Below are 24,453 nucleotides of genomic sequence, written 5' to 3'. Positions count from 1 at the left end.
AAATCTGTTTCTGGCCTCTGCTGTCTATATGACTGTGTAACAGCAGCTAGGATACAACTCAACCACCAGATTTGCAAACACAAATCACAAATGAGAGCTACTATTGTTCTCCCCAGCCTTCCAACATCACCTCAAGTTTTATATGTTCTAGCTCTCATGCATGACCCAATCTCTTCCAAACACTGCTGTGTTCAACAACAGTGGCGGGATCAGGTGAGATAGAGGTGAATAGAAGATTAGGGTTGGAAGAGACCTCAGAAGGTCATCTAGTCCAACCCCTTGCTCAAAGGAGGACGAACCCCAACTAAACCATCCCAGCCAGGGCTTTGTCAAGCCGGGCCTTAAAAACCTCTAAGGATGGAGATTCCACCGCCTCCCTAAGAAGCCATTCCAGTGCTTCACCACTCTCCTAGTGAAATAGTGTTTCCTAATATCCAACCTAGACCTCCCGCACTGCAACTTGAGATCATTGTTCCTTGTTCTGTCATCTGCCACCACTGAGAACAGCTTAGCTCCATCTTCTTTGGAATGCCCTTCAGGTAGTTGAAGACTGCTATCAAATCCCCCTTCACTCTTCTCTTCAGCAAACTAAATAAGCCCAGTTCCCTCAGCCGGGAATCATCAGCATGCTGAAAAACTGAAACCTATACCGCCTCACAACCTCATATATATGTTGAACAGAAGGGAAAACAAGATGGGACCACACAGAAGGAGATAATTTTCCAGCTTTACCAGTGAGATTTGCGTCTCATATCCATATCTGTACTCAGATGGCTAAGGGTCAAGAAGATCTGAAACATCTAAGTACTCAAACAGTTGTCTCTCCATAACTTTGTCTATTATCTTCATGTCACAGTGATGCCAAATAAATATATCATTTAGTCCTGAGCAATCATAATGCGAAAGGTATTTTACATCTAATTATACTTGTTCACGAGAGCACTAGATTCAAGCTCAATCTTGAAACAGCCAAAGCTCAAAGACAAAACCAACACATCCAAAAGGATACAACAGTTTCCATGGGATAAAATACCACTGGACTGACTAGCATAATGTCATTAGTAACAGGCACTGCAATCTGTCGCTAGGTTTCTATCATCTCAAACAAATTTAGGTACTACAATACAACCCAGCTAGTGAAAGGAGGTTGGAGAAATGATGTCAAAGTGGCCAAAGATAAAAGAGATGGGCATATGGGCAGCGGGTATTTGCCGGACCCCCGGTTGCGCGGTTTGGCGGGGGAAGTTTTTGTTTTATTATGCCCCATGCAGGTTCCGGGGTGGCTGAGGAGGTGGTATGTGCTTTCAGCTTCCTGAGTTCATCAGTAATCTCCCTGGACTCCAGATAGAATACTGATGGACCCAGGAAGCTGAGTAGCAAATACTGCCTCCTCAGCCACCCCAGAACCTACATGGGATATAGCTAAGGCCCTGCCAATTTCACAGCTGTGAAAAACATGTCATGGACTGTGAAATCTGCCCTTCCCCATGAAATCTGGTCTCCCCATGCTGCTGGGAGCCTGGGGCTCCTAGCTGCTAGTCTGGCCAGGCTGGGGAAGGACAGGAGTTGTCCTTCCCCTGCACGGCCACTCTTGGTAGGGAGATCAGACCCACCTCAAGAGGCACTACAGAAATGAAGGTGGTACACACTCACTTCTGCGCTAGAGCAGCCCAGGAGCTCGGCTCCCGGCTTCTTCCCTCCACAGCTCTTCCCCCGGCAGCTCCGGTTGGAGCTGGGGGCTTTTGCTCTTGGCAGCTGCAGCTGGGAAAGCCCGGGCTCCGGGCTTCTGCCCCCCGCTGCTCCAGCTGAGGCTTGGGGCAGCCTGGGCTCAAGGTTTCCACCCCCTGTGTCTCCAGCCAGGGCTCAGGGCTTCAGCCCCTGCAGCTGGGCTCAGTGCACCCGGGATTGGGGCTTCTTCCCCCACAGCTCCTGCTGGGACTCAGGGTGACCGGGTAGGGGCTACCGCCCCTAGGGCTTCTTCTGGGGATGGGGCACCCATTTTTCTAAGGGGACCACAAATTAGCTGGAGGTCTCTGCTTTAATTTTCCACTGGCCTGGACTAGCAGCTAAGAACCCCTAGCACCTACCCACCTTAGTCTCCAGGAACCTTCTTTAGCCCAGCCCTGAAGGCAGCACAGAAGTGAGGGTGGCAATCTTGGGACTCCCTCTCTACAACAACTTTGCAAACCTCCCCCTCCCCCATGATCCCATTTTGGATCTGGGCCCCCACGCTTAGAACATCCTGAAATTTCAGATGTAAACATCTGAAATCATGAAACTGACCAATTTAAAAAAAAACACTGGCTATTAAATTGACCAGAATGGACCATGAATTTGGTAGAGCCCAAGGCCAGTGTTTCTTAAATGCGGCCACCATGCAGCCATCAGTGGCTTTTCTTGTGGCCACAGCCTCCTGGGCTGTGACTGGGGGCGGGGGGACAAAGCAGTGGTCCCTCCCCCTCCCTGTTGCTCCTGGATGCACCACCTAGGTATTGTCTGCTAGGACTGCAAGCAGTGGTTGGGCCCTGCCCACCTCTGGAGACAGCTGGGGCACAACGCTGGAGGAGCCAGCAGCTGGTGAGTTCCCCACCTTCCAAGGGGTGGTGGGGCTCAGGCTTTGGGCTTTCAGGCTTTGGGCTTCACCCGCTCACTGTCTCCCCCAGCCCTCGCAACTCCATCGCACCTGGCCCCTACTGCCTATCCCTACCCCCCATCCAGGGCTTAATTTGTCCACAGGCTTGCCAGGGCTGAGTAAGTCTTCTGTGAAAAGTGATACTTTACAGTTTGTTAATATCACTTTTCACAACGGACTTACTAGCGAACAATACATAAATTACGATTTGGACGTGTATATGTGCATATTTATTTGTTTTCCCTAAAGCTGATTAAGTATTAGTTCGACCATTAAAATGCATGCAGCTTACTGTTACTTGTTTGTTGATGTAAATATGAATGCTCAGATGCCCCCTAGGGAATTTAACGGTCCAAATACAGCTAATTAAAGCAGCAACATCTGGTCAAAAGGAGACAACTTTCCTGCACTCACGTACTAAATCTAAAAATAAAGACTTTTTTTCTGTGAAGGGATGATAAATTTACACACAATGGCTAATCCTGACACATGCCCCAAACTCTCTTGTCTGCATTACTATACACACAGCTATACTATATACTATACACAATATGGTAGTGCTCACAGACTACATTTGTAAGCCACATGAAAGCTGTGGTCTTTGGGAAAGAGATAGATGGACACATTTATGTCTCAACAGAATACAGAATAAAGGTCTTTCCCCATAGGTAAATACATTTTCACTTTGAGCATGCAACTATTACATTATTGTTTTAGAGTAGCAGCCATGTTAGTCTGTATCCGCAAAAAGAAAAGGAGTACTGAATTGGAATTAATTTGCAAACTGGACACCATTACATTAGGCTTGAATAAAGACTGGGAGTGGATGTGTCATTACACAAAGTAAAACTATTTCCTCATGTTTATTCCCTCCCTCCCCCCATACTGTTCCTCACACGTTCTTGTCAACTGCTGGAAATGGCCCACCTTGATTATCACTACAAAAGGTTTTTTTTCTCTCCAGCTGGTAATAGCTCACCTTACCTGATCACTCTCGTTACAGTGTGTATGGTAACACCCATTGTTTCATGTTCTCTGTGTATATAAAATCTCCCTGCTGTATTTTCCACTGCACGCATCCAATGAAGTGAGCTGTAGCTCACGAAAGCTTATGGTCAAATAAATTTGTTAGTCTCTAAGGTGCCACAAGTCCTCCTTTTCTTATTATTGTTTTAATTAATCTCATGCATTACCTTGTTTGGAAGGGAAACTAGCAGCTCCTTAAAGTGCTAGTGCATTTTTTATATTTATATCTGATTATTCCCCATATCCAAATGGTTGTCAAATTCCAAATTCCAAACAGTTTGGATTTGAGGTTCCAGTTTTGGCCCATCTCTAATTATTATTATTAAATACAACTGGCAGCATTAATGTAATATTAAGGTTGAAATATCCAGTACTCAATGTCAAGAAATTCTAAAAATTAAAGATGGAGTTACAACATTAACTTAGTATGTAATTTTCAAAGGAGTTAGGGGAATTGGACACCTTATGGGAATAGACTATGCTGTATAAGGTACAATGTGTCCAAATTAACATTGTGGGAAGAACCTTAATCTTTTAAATTTCCTAACTATTGACTGTTTGACATTTGAAATAAATGCTGCATTGACACAAAGTTGTTTTTTTCTTTCATTTAAAAATATTAGGTATAATGACAATAGTAGTTTATTGGTCTTCTCTGGCCACAAAAATGAAAGTCATGGAAAGGAATTAGGGGACATCTTTTCCACAAAATATCTTTCAGTGAGCTAGGCAGCTTCACTGCTCTGTGTCTGAGGCTATTTCTACACTACTGCAGTAAGTCGACATACGCTATGCATCTCCAGCTATATTAATAACGTACCTTAGGTCAAGTTACCGCAGGGTCTACGCTGCGGGGGGTTGACCCGTCAACTTACCTTACTTTTCCCATCGGCGTAGAGTACAGGGATAGATATTGGAGAGCAATCTGCTGTCGATTTGGCGGGTCTTCACTAGACTCGCTAAATTGACCGCCAGTGGATCGATCTCAGAGCGTCAATCCGGGCTGTAGTGTAGACCTGCCCTTCAATGCCTAATTCTGATGGATAAGCCAGAATTGCATTAATGACATATATTGCCTTCCATTCAAGACTATACTCTCACTTTCCAATGGTCAGAAATAATACATAGTCAATGCTGATAACCACAGATGATCTCTACTGAGAATTCCTCGGTTCACCCCAGGGACTAATAAGGAGTGGGGCTCATACCTAGGCATTATGGATTTCAAAAAATAACATTAAAAAAGCAAGGAAGGAGAAATCTGATTCAAGGAGCTGACAACTGACAACCATCCACGAGACTACAAATTATCTGCTTCTGATTTTTAGTTGATTTTTTAAATTAAAACGGTTTTTGATTTAGAGTTTTATTTTCTTAACAGAACAGGTTGCTATTTCCTCCCCCCCCCATTTTGGGAAGTTTTTCTTTCCTTCCCCTTCCAGCTTTTTTACTAATCAGACCCGAATTCCAGAGTTTTGCCCCAAATCCCTCCTCAGTACCTAGTAGGAAGCTTGTACCTGAGACCTCTCTATGAACCCGATGCCTGTCAGACACGTATGAAGAGAAGAACAAACTACATGAAACTTTCCCCCTGTAATTGGCTGTAGTCTCAGCACTCCATTTAAAGTATGCAACGTTGGTAAGTACCTTGCCAGAAAGAAAATGTTTAGTGCCACAACCATTTGGACATCAGTGCTGAGGATATGTTCCGTATTTCACTAGCCACCAAAGTTATATTTGTACCAAATGCTAGAATATTAATTCCACATGGTCCATAGGAAAAGTATTTCGTTTTATTATGCTGACTAAATTGAATCCTGCAGTGTACTCACACCATTCCTAATCACTGGTTTGTCCATTCTGTTAAACTGATGCCTGGCCAATACCTATTTTAAACTACACCATCAAGCCAAGACTGCATATTTTTAGAGAAGAAAAGAGCACAGAGATGTTGCTAACTAGGTTTTCTAAAACATTTAAAAATAATTTTCAAGTGTCACTGATTAGTCAAATGATACATGCCAGATACTTATTTAACCTCCTCAATTCCTGATATTGTCTGATGAACATCTTAAGAATCCCTGTTAACATTTATTTGATAATCCTCAGCAGACAGCACTCCCCAGGCATAGCCAAGCAAGTCACAGAACTATGGGAGCTACCAAGAGTCAGACCCATAATAAGGCCCCATTCAGCTGGGTCTCTATCAACGTCATAGAAGATAATTAACTATGGGGCCCTAATGAATTCCCAACCCACAACCTTTGCATTCTAACTTTTGCAATAGGGCAATGATCCTTCATCTTCAAAGCCTACTTAGTAACAAAGGAGAAGAATGGAGAATGAGAAAGTAGGTAAAACCAAATTAGGGCAAGAGAAGAAATAGAGAGCAGGGAGACTGTAACACGGCCCTTACATGTTACAGACTAATTCATTGCAGGACAGATGATTGGAAAGAGCTCAGATGGAGAGGGACAAAAATGTGAATAATTAGCAGGCCAGAGTATGTGTGCACAAACTGGAGGATCCTGGTTAATTGCTTGGCTTTAGTATTTGTTACAAATAACAACAAAATAACCACAAAATAAATTAACAATTGCATTTTTATATCTGACAATTTGTCAATCCCTCGCTGGATTTACTATTCGCTTTTAATGAAGAATTTTACAGAATTGAGGCTGGAGTCCCATGGTAATATCCTGAACTTGAGATAACCTGTTGAAGTAAATTAAATCTATATTTCTTTGGAAAGAAGTAGGGGGGCAGGTAGAGAGTGAATTTTTAGTGCTAAATGAGAGACTGACAACGTATAAGCTTTGCAAACCTCTTCAGTAAAGCCCTAAAAACACATTTCAATCCTGATATGAAACACGCCTGCTATTCCAGTCCTGCGTCCCTCCATAGCAGAAAATGCCAATCATACCAAAGTAAGGCTGATTGAATAATATGAAAAAATGCACAAAATCCGCACAGCTGAGATCCAATAATTTATTTCACTTCTGATCCTAACCTTCAGATTTAAACAGAGGCCTTCAGGAGACACGCTTCTGTACCGTCTAGATCAGTCTCCCCTATACAAACTAAATTCTTAGCTGTAATTTGATTTTGTTGAAGTGCCTGTTAGGAAATTATTTGGCTTGCAGACTCCTTTCTCTTCAAAGAGAGTAAGAACTCCTTCTGAGCTATGCTGGCAGTAAGCATCCACAGTTCATTATTAGTATTAAGCTGTGTGGTGTACTTGCCAGTTTCCATTTTAGGACCAGCAGCTGGAACACACAGATATCTTGCTGTCCAATACAAAGCCCATACAGTACTAAGCCACATATCAAGAGTATTGCAACTATCTAGAGAGCAACGCCCGGACACGAGTGACTTTAAACTTATTAGAATTGAAACGTAGATCTGAGGAACCCAGTACTGTCAACTGTCTTCTCCTTCTATCCTATGTTAAACAGCAGCATGCAAATGTGGGTATATTAAATGCTTGAGAATCTTGATCCTATCTTCCTTTTATTCCATTTAGATTGCAAGCTTTTCAGAAAAAGAAAAGGAGTACTTGTGGCACCTTAGAGACTAACCAATTTATTTGAGCATGAGCTTTGCATCTGATGAAGTGAGCTGTAGCTCACGAAAGCTCATGCTCAAATAAATTGGTTAGTCTCTAAGGTGCCACAAGTACTCCTTTTCTTTTTGCGAATACAGACTAACACGGCTGTTACTCTGAAGCTTTTCAGAGAATCCTACTATTTTTCTGTAAAGAGCCTAGCATACATTTAGCAGGATATAAATATCTATTTTTTATTAAGCACCTCCTTGGAGATGGCTGAACTATTTTTATCAAGTTTTCAGAAAACTCAGTGAAGTATGGAAAACTTCAGCCCAAAAGGTTAACGTGTAGAACAGCTACAAGCAAGTGGAAACAGGGGATTATAACGGAAAGTGTTAGGCACTACTGCACTGCCTATATTAATAACAGCAGCAGTGCTTTAGCACTCTAATGCAAGAGTTGTAGCACTCAGGAATTCGCCATCCAATCTGCTGTCCCCAAAATATTTCCTATTGAGGACAGGAAGAATGTTTTACATAGTAAATTACCACTGACTTTCCCTTTTCTGGGAAGGGAACAGGATGAAAACACTGGAGAATGTTTTAATATCCAGTACTTAGTTTTACAATAGACTTCTACTTTAGGGTACCTTGCAACTATTATCTTGCAGGTTAAGCTATATTAACCTAAACTAGCCTTAAATTCCCCTGGCTCACAGCAGAAAAATGAAAAGTGCACTCAGTATTCTGTTTAAAACCTGCCACTTGTACAAAATATTTTCCCTGCTCTGAGCCTTTAGTATTAAGCTGGGGAAGGAATGCAATTCCCGTTTTCAAACAGGTGGGTTTAACATGGGAAGTGTCCCTTGTTTAATGTCTACCCACTGAACCTCTCCATGAAAAATTAAATTTTGGGCATGAGGGGGATTGGTGGGTTAAACAATAGTCCTAATTCTTGGCCCTCAGATTGGAAGCCACTACTTGCTCCACTAAAGACTGGGAACCATCTCTGCAAATCTCCAAGACATGATGTACTAAGCCTGAGCCCAAGTTTAGGGTTTCCAATTGGCACAACAGCTCAAAGACCTGGTCACCACAACAGGTCAGGTCTGTGCAGTTTCAGGGAAACATTTGGAACTTTTTAACACTCAGAAAATATCACATATCCTGTGAAAAGAAGAGACTTCCAAATAGTGGTATTATCTATAGTTCTTTCCCTCCCTCCCCTTTGTTAAGATAGTGTGTCACTACAACAAGAACCAGAACCAGACATAAAATATGAAACACTGCTGCTATTCCCATGCAGGCTTAACCAAAAAAGAAAAACTATATGGTGCTGCATGTTTTTTTTAAAGTGTGTCTGGAAAACAATTTGATTCTGTTCCTACAATAAAGTTTAATGTTTTGGATGCAATCATTGCAAATTATGAAGGCTTGGAAAGCTGCTCAGTTAGAACATATGGAAATTCTGTCTGTCAAAGTTTGCTTTCTTCGCTTACTGCCTGCCAATACATTTTTATAACTGTATCACCAGCCAATATGATTTCATTACAAACCGTGATCCAAGACGACACAAAATCACTTTTCTCTTTCAGTCAAGGGTTGTGTATTTTGTACAAATCCCCATCAGAATTAAAACCGGCCAAGCTTGCAGTGCCATTGGATTGCTACATTAGAAATCAGTCTAGCATGGACTGATGGACACATTCCAGACTGCCTTACTTGGTCAGCTCCTCAAGGTAAAAATAAGCACATCACCCAGAGAAGAGGAGAGCCTTACGGACTCTTAACAAGCACTTGCAGACACGCAAACCAACAGCAGGAAGCTGTCCCACAGAACTGGAACACAACTCAAGACTCAAGCATCTTTTCAGTATATGCTCAATCAGATACTGTAGTTACCAAAACACCCCAAACAAACAAACCCCCAAACCCAAACCTTTAACCATGATGCATCTTTTGCAAGCAGTAACTGCTGAAATACAAACAAACCAAAGTCCAATAAAAGGAAAAATTAGGGTGCAACAGGCTGTAATGTTGAACACGTACGTAAAACCTGCCAGCACACAATTCCGTATACAGCAAACTAAACAGACATCAAGTTTGACACATTCGCTTTCTAAGCAAACATCACAGCAAGAGCAACCCAGAAAGAGTACTTTAACAACACTCCATGTAGCTCCCTTTGCAGTGTTCCTCACAGAAACATGGCTCAGACACTGGCTAACTACCACCATCTAATGCGATCAGTACTTGAGTCGATTGCTACACCTTCTCAAGTTTTCTTTCCCTTCTTATTTGACAATGCTAGGAAGAAACACACTGCAAGACAAGAGGCTACCTCATCTTTCAGTAGTGAGGCAGCACTTCATGTATATAATATGGGAAACTTTACATGAATCAGATGTTTCCACCAAAATAATAGACAACTGCAGGAAGCACCATATAAAGTCATATCCTTGTGGCCACTACCTATGGCATGTGGCCGCACAAAAGTCCTTCAGCTGGTCCTTACCTCTTAGGTCTTGTTGTATGCGGGCGCCTGCCAGGCTCTGCCGAGGCATTCGGAGGGATGTACGTAGGGGAGTATGTCTCTGCTCATCCAGGTAAGCTAGATCCTCTAAGTGGGCTGAGCTGGTGGCTGCCAAGGGAAAGCAAACAACTGTCAGACCTGTCTCCAAGTCCTGGTATTTTTATTCATCTAGTATTCTTTTTCACACAAAACACTCATACATTTATAACTATATTAAATCAACACAACTGAGATGAAGTAAGTCTGCATGTGATATGATAGATTATGACTTTCGACCTTGAAGGGTCATAAATCCTATGGTGGACAAAAATGCAAATGTAAAATATTATTTGAGAAGCTGTATTCATATTGCTAAGGCCTATAAGAACAATGTATGTTTCCTTCCAGCTCTTTGGTTTCTTAAAGGTAGAAATTACTAGAAATTTGCATAGATCATGCATGAAATGAAAGTTTTGAAAACATAGGGCACAGTAATTTCACACAACTAGGCATAATGAGGTGTTTTGGTAACACTTCTCTCATGCCCCCAAGACATTTGTACTGGTTTGGTTTCCTGCTGATGCTCAGAAATGACAAGAGAAATAGAAATGGAGGTGCTTATAGCTGCCCAGACTTTCCTATTGAAAGGATTATTTAATTGCTTGTGCAAAAAGTTTAACAGATAAAGTCAAAGACTCCAGCTATATAACTGGGAATTTAACAATGCATTTTAAGTGAATGTCAACAAATCTCTTTTTCAATTATTTTAGATCTGCCTAATTTGGACATTAACATCCATCTATTCAGACTGTTAGAACTGCTGATAGAAAATTTAAACCTCCAGGCGAAAAGGGACTTGCACAGATGATAAAGAGAAGTACATCTCAGTTCTAAAGAAGACAGCTTTACTATACCAACATTATTTGTTCATGGTAGAACTTCATTTGCCTTATAACAATAGATTAAATAGGAGTAATTTATTGCACTCACTTGAAGGCAACTCCACTGTGTGTATAGATGTGGGTGCAATGACAGCTGCTAGAAAATGTATCCCTTACCTTGTGGAAAGTGACATATAATGCAGCACAGATCATTTTATTTTTCCAATCTCAAATTAAGAACTAAAATAGACTGACACACCACCAGCTGGGAATACACCTCCAGGTGGTTGGGCTACTTCTGCAAGTACTCAGATATAAGCGAAACTTCCATGATGCATCATATTAAATACACTGAAGCAATAAACTGTTTAAAGAGTACTTTCATCCTGATATGAAAATATTTATTTTTAGATAAGATGGCCTCCTGCACTATCATGCTTACAGTTGGCATTTTTTATCAAAATTGTGACATGTACAATGGTTATTTCAATGGTCAGTTCTTTAAGTGACCTTCTTCTTCTTCTTCTTTTTTTTTTTAATTAAGACACCCATTGGTTGAAAAGATTTATAGAAAGGAGTTTTGTTATCAGGGAAGAAGGGAAGCATGCTTCCACTCCAACTGGACTGTAAATGAGCAACACACTGCAATTTTTTCAAAGAGAGACAAGAGATTCGGTTAGCCAAGAGTTTAGAGCAGATCAGGAAGGAAAGAGAGCAACCAACATACTTTTAAAAATATAAACTTCACTGAGATTTTGTATTCATAATGAACAGGGCACCCAAGAATGGAGTTGGGGGAAGGACAGAAAACCAGAGAGGCAGGGGGAGAACCAGTAGACAGTCCCATCAATAAACATTCACACATATAAATCTGGAATAAACAACTCCCAGTTTTCACTGAAGGGAAACAACCAGACTTCTTATTCTCAGCAAGACTGCATAAATCAGTACATGAAAGAGTATTTGTGTGTATAAGGAAAGCTGACAATGGGAAGACTGGGGCAAAAGAGAGGTTGTTAAAAAATTATAACATCTTAAGAAAAGGATGAATGAGAACTGGCTTATCAGTCATCAGGTATTCAGATCACATTTTAATATGCCTTTGCCTTTTTATAACACCTTTCATCCAAGTAGCTCAAAGCACACAACAAACAATAATTTAAAAAGCCTCACCACTGCTCTGAACCAGTATCCCCCTTTTAGGGATAGAAAGCTCAGGTACAGATCAGTTATGTGATTCACTCAGAGTCACAAACCGAATTAGTCATTTGTGCTAGTCCTGACTCCCATTGCCCTGCTCTAACTACTGCAGATAATGTCTCTCTAGGCACTGTAACCAAGTGTACTCAGCCGTGAATCCAAGATCTCACGTGAGGCTAGAATCCAAGTACAATGAGCCATTAAGGGATTTACTTATTTTTCTTTTCTTGTCTTCTAATTTAGAGTAAATAAATGGTGCCCACACACAGGCTCTGAATGGCCCTGTCAATTGTCTCAACTTACAAAACCAAAATGCCTTGTGGGTTGGTAGGAATTGACCACGCTTGCCTGGCCTTCCCCCTTTTCACTTGATTGACCATTCTGAATGCCACAGGGCCTCCCACTGGCCAATGTCCCTGATCCATTGTGGGTATGGCCTTCAAAGATTCCTCTCAGGCATGAGGCCACGCAGACATTTCCTTCCTGCACACATCACCCATTCTTCCCTTGCCTCTCCTTGTTTGTTTGTTTTTCAGTTAATTGCCACAATTTGTTGTTTGCTGCAGGACTGCCTGTTTTGCTGGAGGTTCCACCAGCAATCTTTTCAGGACTAGGAAAGATTTTCCCCTCATCACAAAATTGGCACTAAGTAAATATCGGGTTTTCACTTTCTTCAGAGCACACAGGTGGTCTGGTTTAAGGAAGGAATCTGTTTATACTTGTTCAATTGTCACACATTGCTGTAGATGTATACAGCAGGATAACTGAGGTAAGGGTGCTGGAATGCCTTCACAGTCACTTGCACGACAAGGAGGCTTCTCAGTGGCTTCTGGCTGCAGTCACTGCTTTGCATTGCACGACAAGGAGCAGGCTTCAGTATCTCACCCAAAAAGTGGAAGCTGTCATCTAGACCCACATCCCTCACCCGAGGAAAAGTCTGGGGATTCTGGGGGCTACCTCAGTCCTAATGTCTGCTTGATTTGACAAAAGTGGGTTAGCCTCCTCCTTAGGATTAGACCCTGTTTCCATGGCAATTTGATAATGTAACATGCTGGGCTTGCCCTTCTGGCAGAATGGGGACTATGCTGTAGCTCTGTTCTGGTTATGTTAGAATGAATATAATTTTTAATCATATACACACATGGTGTCTTCTTTCCTGCACTGGGAAGAGCAATGTATCTATGGTAACTTTAAAGCACATTGGCTTTTCCATTGTACTGTGAGCACCATTCTTTCAAATGCAGTATTTATCAGTGTTTCGGTTCCGTTTTTTAACGTAATTTACTCATTATTGTTTAATATGAAGCACTTTCTGCAGAGATGGTTACCTGCAAACCAACTGAAAAGTAGGACAAATAGAAAAATGTATGCAATAAACAATGAGACTGGATCACACTGCTATGAAGAAATTAGCACATTTTGCCCGGCAACCAGTTAAGCAGGGCCATTAAAAGCTTGATGTGATTACAAGACACTGAAAACACATACAGTACATTTCGTCTGGCCATTGAATAAATGGAGTACCACTGCATTTTCCTGGAAAATACCAGACCCCAAAATGATTCTGTTCTGGTGACATCGGAAACCATAGCACTCTTAGTTTTATGATTACCAAGAAAAGTACTGGAATGGATTATATTTACAAATAATCCTGTTTGTTGCAGATTTCATTTGTTTCTCATTGTTAACCAATGTGTATGATTTGAAACTCATTTTTATATAAACAAAAACAAGAGCTGACGTTTTACATAGTTAAAAGCTGTTTGAAACAAGACTTCTGAGAAAAACAATTGTGGGATGACATCCAGGAAAAAGAGCTCTCATTTTTGATTATCGTGTGCCCAGTACAGCATCCAAACACTCAACATGTTTTTTTCCCTAGAGTCATTTCCTGGCTTTTCACACAGAGATGCTATATTAGGGGAAGAAGAGTGATACTGGAATTGATGCCTTTTGCTGAAGGTTTACTTGAAGAAAATACTGCAGACCAATCGAAAGGGTTACGGACTCTCACTTAAATGGTATTATTGGGCAGTTGCTTGATATCATCGCACACTTTAAGACTGCTGAAGCACATGGGTGGCATTTCAGCAAGAGGAGGAGCTGTGTGAGATCATCCATTGTGTGGATTCCAAACTAGAGAGTCAGTTTTGAATAGGGTTGCCAATTTTGGTTGGACATATTCCTAGAGGTTTCATCACATGACATAATCTTTAATTAAAGATGAGTCTTTAATTCCTGGAGACTCCAGGACAACCCTGGAGGGTTGGCAACCCTAGTTTTGAACCATTTAGGACTAGCCTGCACTACAAAGGCTTTGGTGGTAAAGCTATATCAGCAGAGCCCGCTACCAGAGATGCAGTACAAACCAGGAATAAGAGTTCTTTTGCTGGTATAGTTAAAACACCTCCCTGATCATCATCACCTATACTGACAAAAGGGTCTTTTGCTGGTATAAGCTACATCTACACAAGGGGTTTACACCCCTAACCAGCATGCCTATATGAGCAAAACTTTGTAGTGCAGACCTGGCCTCAGTTGTGGTGGCATATCCTCCCAAGCACAGCACTAAGGTGGTTCTCTAGCCCCAAAAGGTTTTCATGCCACTGCTTTATACAGGGACAAAATCCTTTCTCACCTGAACCACAATCATCCTGCTGACTCTACTCTTGTTCAGATAATCATTTCCATACTTCCTATTAATTACACAGGAATGGAAATCACACTGCTTGCTATTCAGGATTTTGAATATTTTGTTTGACTTATTTAATGTGTTCATTATTATTGTAATTGTTTAGCATCATGATGGTCTCAGCTGGAGAAGTTTCAGAGTAGCAGCCATGTTACAGACTAACACGGCTGCTACTCTGAAACCTGCCATTATGCAAGGCACTGCATTTAGCTATATGGAGTGGAAATCTATCAACTTCATGAAAAAACTCATACAGATACAGACAGACATCATCAGTTGGAGAAGTAGACGATAAACAAAATTATTACAGTTGAGAATATTTTATTCAATTACTTAATATTAAGTAAATAAAATTACTATTTTAAATTTAATTAAGTAAGTAAATGTCTCCTCCAGAGTTCCTGTATGGGCTTGAGCAAGTTATTTCTGTGAAATGGGGAAGTACTTGCACCCAGCTCTCTCAAGTCCAAGTCCAGTGCCTTGAACACAGGAGAACATGCTTTTTCCTCGTCTCAGAACACAAAAAAAGGGACATTCAATTAAATTGAAAGGTGGCAAATTCCAAATTGAGAAAGAAATACTTTTTCATATAATGCATAGTTAGAATGTGGACCTCATTACCACAGGCTGTCATTGTGATCAAGAATTTAGCAGAGTTCAAAGACTGGATGCTATAGCTAATGATGACAAAAATGTTGGACGGGACGTCAAACCTCATGCTTCGGGGCTTAAACTCATGTCTAACTATTAGGCATAAGGGTGAAACTTTCATGGGGGGCAGATTATTCCATATCTGCCTACTGTGGTGTTTCTTGCATTTTTCCCCTGAGGCATTTGGTGATGGCCAATGTCAGAGACAGGAACTTGGTTAGATGGACCATGCTAGATGCTTCTATTCTATGGCTCTTCTTCAAATAAACAATTGGCGAGGGGAAATGAACACTAACAAACTTACCTATTTTTCTTTAACCTCATTCTTGCAAGTGGCTGAATCATTTTCACTGACACTTTCCAAAACATTTCAGCTTGAGGCAGAGAGCTAGCATGTAAATTTTCAGTCTGAATGATTAGAATTTGACAAAGTTATAAGCAACTCAAAAAAGGGACTTTCTAATGGAAAGTGTTAGACAACATTAACTATAGTTTTCACGACCAATGCAAAACTTAGACAACAGATAAAGTGGGGTGAGAAAAGAGATGAAACAATAAGAAAATGTGGTTTTGAAAAAGTTTTTCTTATATTCTGAAATATGCTCTTCACACTTCATGCTCCTCTCCTCTTACAGAGTTGACCAAAACCAAACTTTTATTGCAATGAAAGAGACTAACAGTTGTTGAGATACTGTGATTAGAAAGAACTGGATTTACAATGGCTGAAAGTTATTAATTCCTCATATTAAAAACCAATGCAAACTTAAAGACTTGGGGTCTGATTCTCATTTACCCCACGGCCACTTTACACCACACTGCCAGTGCAAAGTGGCCTTTATATGTGAGTATATATGTAATTTATGCTTACTTTATGGCCATGTAAATGAGCCCGAGTACTAAAAAGGGGCCTCAGTACAAATGAGAACAGGCCCTTAATTTGCAAATAAAATATTTTTTCAATTTGTTTGCTCTGCAAGAGAAAAAACAGACAAAACTTACTAGAATTTACTAGTCTTTAAAATATGCTATATGACCAAACCAGAAACTCTTCCTTCAGCGCTCTTTAGAAAGTTTAATAAAGAAATTTTCAAGCAAAGGAGACTGGTTATTTCAAAGTTTGAACACTTCCTCCTTTCAAGATTTGTAAATTACACTTCAGTACTGTAGTTTATGCAGATCATAAAATTAGGATAAGGATGATCTTCCTTTCCAGGCATATCTTTTACTTGAAAGGGAGCTATTAATATATTACACACACACAGCTCAGCAGTTCTGCTGCACTGAAGGCTTCAAAAAATACAGTACACAAACTTATTAGCTAAAAGAACTACTGTTTTTGTGACACCATCATAGCAGATTTCTTGCTGAATTCTGTTAAATCCTTTAGCACACTCATCTTTTTGTTACCTGGTTTAAGCAGCTCCTGTTTCTTAAGAAAATGGGCAGCCCTGAACATTATACAAGCAGAAGTGGAGACCCATATTATAGTAGAGTTGTAGCAGTGTGCTTCATTGCTAGAACTCTTATACTCTCACGTATCTGACTGACAACAGCTGCTGCATAGCAAACATTTCCTTCATCCAATCTCCCAGTCTAACTCTGCACAAATCTCATTTTAATTCTTCCAAGCACACACGTAGCCATCAAGGATGACCACAAACATTAGTCTCCTTGGCAATTTAATTTGTTTATATAACCCTTTCACTGCTACTGCAAATTGAATGAAGTTTTATATACTCTCAGTTAAAAAACAAAACTGAACAAGTTTCTTTAGATTACTCATCAACCAAAACCAATGGGAAAAAATTGTTATGAAAACTCACATTAGTGCTCAAATAGACATCAGTAAAATCTTTTTATCCTGCAGTCTAAGAGAAAACATGCTTATACAAGCCAAATTTGCAATCTACACACTAGGGGATAATGAATTACTGCAGTGTAAATTTGTTGTATGCCTGGCTGTTTGGCCACACAATCCCTGAGGATTAACAATTTTATTTTTTAAGGTTTTATTTTATTAAGTATATTGATATCAATTATGTGGGATTTTAGGTGTTAAACTGGTATTATTAAGAGGCTCATCTTTCACATGCCATGCACAACTTGTATTCCTCAGGCCCTGTTCACAATTTTTGCCAGATCTCAAAACAGTTTTCTCGATTTGTTTTTGTCAGCCGTTCAGGTAAAATGGTTTTGCCAGTGAGTCGCAGTCAGCGTGAAAGGGTAGAAACATTTCTTTAAAATGGTGGCTGAAAACACTCCTTCGTTAATTGTGTCTTAATATTTAGAACTGTTTCCCTTTTTCTTCTAAAGAGAAGAATAATTTTGTTCATCTACAATAATCTTTTTTGGATTAATTTCAATGGACTGGAGTGATGCTTTATGTGATCTCTTATACAAGGGCCATAGTTACCAGATAAAGGAGAATGTCTCAGCCACTTCACACCCACCTCTTAACCAAAACCCACAAATTACAATGAATGGGAAGGATTTTGAGGAGGAAGCTAAATTCACAGGCCCAAATAAAAAACTTCTTGTTTGTCACTCAGGTAAGTGCAATGCATAATTCTGACAGGACATCTTGCATAATGGCCTTTAGGCTCTGTCCACACTACAATGGTTACTAGCTGCTGAGATGTTTTCCAAGATGGATTCTTGTATAACTATTACATGTCAACTAATTTTGCCAGTTCATGCTGACCTGTGTTATGGGAAGAAACTTTTTAAATGTAGCTATTGAAAACCTTTAAAATAGCCCTAATCCTGAAAGATGAACTGTAATTTGTGGGTTTCGCTTACATGACATGTACGAAGTCTGAGAGACACTATTCACACTCTTTCAGTACTGGTGGCTCTTATAAAAGGGATCATATAAGGCATCATATTTAGTAATTTACTATGAAAATAGAAAAATGCATCAATTCAATCTGTTCCAAAAGAGTGACTGAAAAGGGACAAAGAAGATCTGATTGTGATGATGTCACTGAGAGCATGTCTACATTGCAACTAGACACCTGTGGCCAGCCCATGCCAGCTGACTTGGGCTTGGGCTAAGGTATTGCTTAATTGCAGTATGGATGCAGGGTCCTAGAGCCCAGGCCTGAACATCTGTAGTGCAATTAAACAGTCCCTTAGCCTGAGCCCCACAAGTCTCAGTCAGCTGGTATGGGCCATCCACGGGTTTTTAGCTGCAGTATAAACATACCCTTAGTGTGCTGACAACAGGGACTGAACAGAGTTTATGAAGCAAAACACACAGGTATTCTGCTGGTCACTGCCGTGGACAGCTGGGTTCCTCATGTGGCAATCATCATTGTGCTGGCAGATCGCTTTAAGAATCAGTATTTTATATTGTATCATGCTTCTGTGATGGCTATTGACAGACGAATGTTACAACCAAGCCTGCTGCAGATCTGGGTTTCTGAGTGGGGACAGGCCCTGAACGCTGCCCAGAAAGCAGCACTATGCTGGTCAACTGGGGGCTACTTTGATTCAGACACTGAAGTTAGTCACCCTTACCCGATATCTGCCTACGCATAGCTACCAGAAAGGGTGGGCATGCCTTACCTGCTTAAAGCAGGCTCTATTCCATCTGCACTTCCCTCTAAAGCCCTCTCTACGTGGATTTAGCACAGTTACACTGGCGATACACTGAACCCAGCACGCAAATGACATACCTATCTCACATGCCCCAGGGGATTATTTTGCCCATGTCAATAAAATTACACTTTCCCCCAATATACACCAATGAACTGAGCCAATTATTCTTTATTTCTAAATCAGAAAGATAAAACATATCTAAGAACAAAGAAACTAAGGCGTTTGACACTGGAAATGTGTTCCAGTTCTTAAGAAACTATTCAAAATCAGTTTAACTTATACAGTATTAAACTGTAGAAAGCATCCCTTTCAACTGCAAACCTTATTCCACCCAACAGGATACAGTGACTGTGCAATAAAACACTAACACTACAAGATCCCTTCCCGATAATAGTAATATCTGCATACGGCAAACGTTATCCTTGCTCTGAAATTGCAGATAAAAGATGGAGGGCACTTCAGTTTCAATGTGGTGTTTGAACAGCCACCATCACCAACCCTCCATAGCCTACATTTTCCTTTCCATCCAAATCAAAAAAGAGCAGGAAATAAAAGAGGGGCATTAAAATTGCATAAGATATGGGGGGAAAGCAGGACACCCAAGCGTATAAGTCCCTCAAACTCTTTTCAACTGAGTATGCTTATGTATACATATTTCATTAAAGTACAGCTGAACTCAAATAATATATGCAACTGCTTTCATTCTAGCATACCGCCTGTACAAACAAGTTTAGTCCTTTTCAACTGACGTACAATCCAAAACCTTTTTTTCAAAATGGATCACAAACATCGTATTTTGTTTGAATTTAATCCAATTTTGCACAAAACAGAAATGTAAATCTAAATCAAGCACATGATTATTTCACATAAAACACATTTATGTTAAAGCAAAACATGCCACTTACATGGCCAAGAGTCTGTTATGCATAAATCCAAGGTAGTACTGTATTACTATTAATAAGATGCTGGTTGACATTGGAAAATAACTGGAAGAGCTGGCTAAAAGACAGAGAGATGTCAATGTTCATTCCATTGAGGGGATCCATCCGTTGTTTATCACAAACATCTGCACACTTAGGGTCCTTTAGGATCCCTTGCTGTTCCGGGATTCTCAGACATCTGTAGTGACACACAGTGCCTTTTTTTCTTCTATGATTTTTTCTCTTTCCAATGTTAGGTCTCTTTTTGTTATTAATCTAAACTGCCCATTCACGGATGAAAAATAGCCAAGAGTCTATGTATGACAGGTAAAAAAATATTCTAAAAATGTAGACTAGTGTAAACAACTGCACCTCCGAAAACAAATTGTTTTCTATGGGAGATCAATTTAATACTCACATGAACTTCACTGTGGGGTGATGAGTTAATATGTAACTGTGACACAAATGGATTAATAAATTACTACTGTTTGATGCACAGTGTATCCACTTAAAACATCTCTCTATAGGTAGTTTGGGAAGAAGGTGGTATCAGGGGAAGGCTGAAGAGAAAGTTTTTACAATGTATAACTGGATATTAACATGCTTGAGATTTAAAACAGAACCCAGTTCCTAGCTGTGTTACTCCTTTACTTCTAAAGTTCTCTTCAGCATACAGTGCTTAAAAACAAGCCTTTGGAAATGTTCTTGCTTCATTGTTTTGTCATTCCTAAATGATCCAAGTGGCTGATTAATTTTGTTTATTGGTCCATTGTAATATAAGCCAGAACACCAACACAAATTGCCAATCTGTCTCAAAGAAGTAACACATGAAACGTGTCTTCTTTGTTACTTGTCAAATCTGCGAATGCAGTGTTCACTAATCAAAACAATTATACTATAACCGTATCTGTTTCCAGTGATGGTAACAAGAGTGAATCCCTCCTCTAGCAACCTCATTCCCAAACTGTGCTGAATGCTATTCTGTTGTATGGGTTTCATCTTTGAGCATACTACTCTGGCTTGTTCCATAAACTCATTTTTCTGTTAACTACCACAATAATGCTGTTCATAATTATTCACAGTATGTTTTGGACACCAATGTATCATAAAATATGCAGATTAAGTGACCACTGAATGCTGTAGACATGATGGGAAGATATTTAGGCACTTATTCTCAGGTCATCTTCTAGAATGAGAGATTGGGAGAGGGTAATAGGGAATACTGTCAAAATATTGGCTTTTAAAATGCCACACAGGTTGATGAGCCAAGCTGGGTGAATAGTAAAGCAAAATTATTTGTGAACTTGTTTGGCTAATCCAGATCTTATTTCAGTCCACGTCTGCAAACTTTATTATTATTACTATAATTATTATTATTTTGCCACTGGGAAGGGGTGTTAGGTGTTACGCAAGTGTATATGGGAGGCAAAGCCAGGGTTGGTACAGTCTGTACTCTTGTCTTTAGCCTCCTGAGGGCAGTAATACCTTGCTGATTTCAGTTGTTGGGTTTAGTGTGCAGGTAACTGGGTGGTGCTGGTGACTTACAACATATGTGAGGTCAGACTAGATGACCTGGTGGTCCATTCTGACTTTACATTCTATGATTCTATGACTCTTCCCAGCACCAAGGAGTTTGAACTGCACCCTAGTCAGGGTAGTGTCTAGATGGCAAAACTTAGCCCTTAGATTTCAAATTGCCAAAGGAAAAGGCAAAGGCTGCTTCTTCAAACTGCATCTGCACTCACTGTGCCCACAAGAAAGCCATGTGTATGTGTTTATGCAACCCCGGCCTCACCTTTGAAAATGCGTCTTTTCCTGTTTAAGGAATTCAGCATGAACACTTGCTGCAGATTTTCATTTGTGCTTATTTTATCCTTTACAAAGGAGGAGAATGGATGAGGTATAGTATTTGTATGGGTGTTTTTATTTTTATTATGTATTTATGATGTGGCCAAAATAATGCAAGATCTGGTATTTCATCTCATGCATGGCAGAGAAAAGCTCAGTTGTCAGATTGTTTTCAAACGCCAATGCAAGGTACCTGAGGCAACTAGCATGGAAAATATTATAGAATATAAAATAACATGGATTATGTGCATAACTGGATGGGATGTAATTGGAAGAAAACATACTTGAATGCACAGTTTTCAATTCTTTGGAACAATAAAACAGCAAACCAAATGGATTTATATGGTTCTGAAAGTGCAAAGGATTTTTCAGAGGCTGAGGGATCATTTTAATAGTGGTTGCTCTTGGATCATAACCTTTTCTTTGGTCAAAAATTGTAAGCCCTTTCATTTAGTACAATACAATACATAATCTTTCCAAACAGCTGAAATGGTCTGCATGGTGAGGGAAGAAAGGTGGCATATTTTTAATAGTCAGCCCAAATTGTAATTTGATTGCCTGGGGACAGGTAAGTAGAAGAAAAATGGAAACTACAGTAAGCCACCTTAATATAGGAAGTGCCATAGTCCAATAGGACTCCTGGATTAGCTTTGTGACCTCCTCAAACATCTTGGTCATCAGGGCCCTTTATACTATATCAGAGGATTAGGTCTGGTCCACACACAGATTTTGCACCAGTATAAATAGGGGTGTGATTTTTTTTCTTTTACCCATCCAGAGTGCCTCAGTCAGCCAGCGCCCTCTCCCGGCTATGCATGATGTCAGGATGACTCTGCCTCAATTTCTCTCACTCTGCTAACAATCATTTGGCCTGTACCAGATCTTCCTCTTCTGACTCCAATTGGGTCATTTATCATGTCTCCCCTTTCAGGCCAATAAAAAGTCTGACAGAGCAGGAGTCCAGTGACCCTAGAGAAGGATCAATAACCCCAGGCCCCCCCAGAGTCCTGACCCCTTTGCGCCAAGGGGTTTTACTATTCCTTTTCCTGGGGATGGCAGGGGAACCAAGGCCCACCCACTCTCTTGGATTCCAGCCCAGTGACCCTGTGTTAAGCAGCTCCTCACAGTCCCTTGCTGCTTCCTACCTCACCTCTCTTGTGGGCCTTTTCCAGATTGATGTTCTCTGATTCTCCCTCACTGGAAGTCTGATGTCCTGGGCAGCTTCCTGCCAGCCTGCTGCTGCAGGAGTATCTTCTGGGCAATCCCTCAGTCTGTCTGGCAATCACCCCTCTCCTTTGATCTGCAATTGCTTATCCCCCAGGTTTTGCTGACCCAGCAGTTAGCCCCTGAGGATGCAGATGGCCCACCTGTTTGTGCCTTGGTGGCCATGGTAGGATGGGGTCTGTACACCCTATGGCATTATCAATATAGTTATACTTGTACATCCCTAGTGAGGACATAGTTATACTGGTATAGCTTATTCCCCTTCCCATATGGAAACAAGCTCTACCGGTATAAACATATTTATAGCAGTATAATTGCATCCACACTAGGGGGGTTGTATTGTTCTAACATAGTTACAGCTAGGGTTGCTTTCTAATCACACAAAACCGAACACCCTTGCCCCACCCCCTGCCCCATCCCTTCCCTGAGGCCCTGCTCCGCCCTTTCTCTGAGGCCTCACCCCACCCCTCCCTCCTCCCTCCCTCTGTCGCTTGCTCTCCCCCATCCTCACTCACTTTCAGTGGGCTGGAGCAGGGGCTTGGGTGCAGGAGGGGGTGAGGGCTCCAGGGTGGGGCCAGAAATGAGGAGTTCAGGGTGCAGGAGGGGGCTCCTGTCTGGGGCTTGGAATGCAGACGTGGGTGAGGGCTCCAGCTAGGGGTGTAGGCTCTGGGTGGGTCTGGAGACGAGTGGTTTGGGGTGCAGGAAGGGACTCCTGGCTGGAGCCAAGGGGTTCGGACAGTGGGAGCGGGCTCAGGACTGGGGCAGGGGGGCTGAGGTATGGGAGGGGGTGTGGGCTCCAGCTGGAAGTGTGGGCTCGGGGTGGGGATGAGGGGTTTGGGCTGCTGGAGGAGGCTCAGGGATGGGGCAGATGGTTGGCATGCAGGAGGGGTTGCGGGCTCCAGGAGGGAGTTTGGGGGTGGGACAGGGCTCAGGTGCGGGACACGGTGTGGGCTCCAGGAGGGAATTCCGACCAAGGGCATGGGGTTGGGGTGCGGGCTCCAGCTGGACGGTGCTTACCTCAAACGGCTCCCAGTCCGCAGCCCAGCGGGGCTAAGGAAGGCTCTTTGCCTGCCCTGGCTCCATGTGGCTCCTGGAAGCAGTAGGCATGTCTGGCTCCTAGACTCAGGGGTGGCCAGGCAGCTCAGCTCAATGCATGCTGTCCACGCCCACAGGTGCCGCCCCCGCAGCTCCCATTGGCCATAGTTCCCAGCCAATGGGAGCTGCGGAGCCAGCACTCAGGGTGGGGGCATCGTGTGGAGCTTTGGAGAGTTGCAGGGAGCCTGCCTCAGCCCCGCTGTGCCGCCGACCAGACTTTTAATGGCCTGGTCAGTGGCGCTGACCGGAGCTGCCAGGGTCCCTTTTCAACCGGGCATTCCGGTCAAAAGCCGGACACCTGGCAACCCTAGTTACAACAGTATAATTTATGTGCAGGCAAGGCCTTACATTGTTTAACAGAGGTGGGATCCTTTGAAAATAAAGAGAGGCACACAGTAAGGAGCATGAAAACAGCTGCTCTTTGTGGATGTGGAATGTTTTTGGCAGGATGCTGAGTTCACAGCTCTGGTTGGTTACTTTCTGGATGCGGGGAGGCTGTTTGCTTATATCCCTGTATTTTTAAAATTATATCAAAATCAACAAAAGGCCAGGATATAATTTTTTCCCTTTTGATATAAATCTAAATAAATACATAAAAAGAGTATCCTTTCTGATTAGCATATTGA

At 41.5% G+C, this 24,453-nt stretch overlaps 1 protein-coding gene across 1 annotated transcript in view; it reads right to left on the bottom strand.

The window, feature by feature from the left end:
* The window catches only part of TANC2 (tetratricopeptide repeat, ankyrin repeat and coiled-coil containing 2), a 713,500-nt gene that overhangs the window by 129,843 nt on the left and 559,204 nt on the right, over positions 1–24,453 (bottom strand). The window contains exon 11 of the mRNA XM_077806150.1: positions 9,720–9,845. Within this exon, the coding sequence (XP_077662276.1) occupies positions 9,720–9,845 (126 nt within the window). The remainder of the gene's footprint in view (positions 1–9,719; positions 9,846–24,453) is intronic.

This window comes from Eretmochelys imbricata, chromosome 27, assembly GCF_965152235.1.
Source record: "Eretmochelys imbricata isolate rEreImb1 chromosome 27, rEreImb1.hap1, whole genome shotgun sequence".
Classification (NCBI taxonomy): Eukaryota; Metazoa; Chordata; order Testudines; family Cheloniidae; genus Eretmochelys; species Eretmochelys imbricata.
The sequence above is the reverse complement of the archived record's forward strand: the minus strand, read 5'-3'. Positions and strand labels throughout refer to the sequence as shown.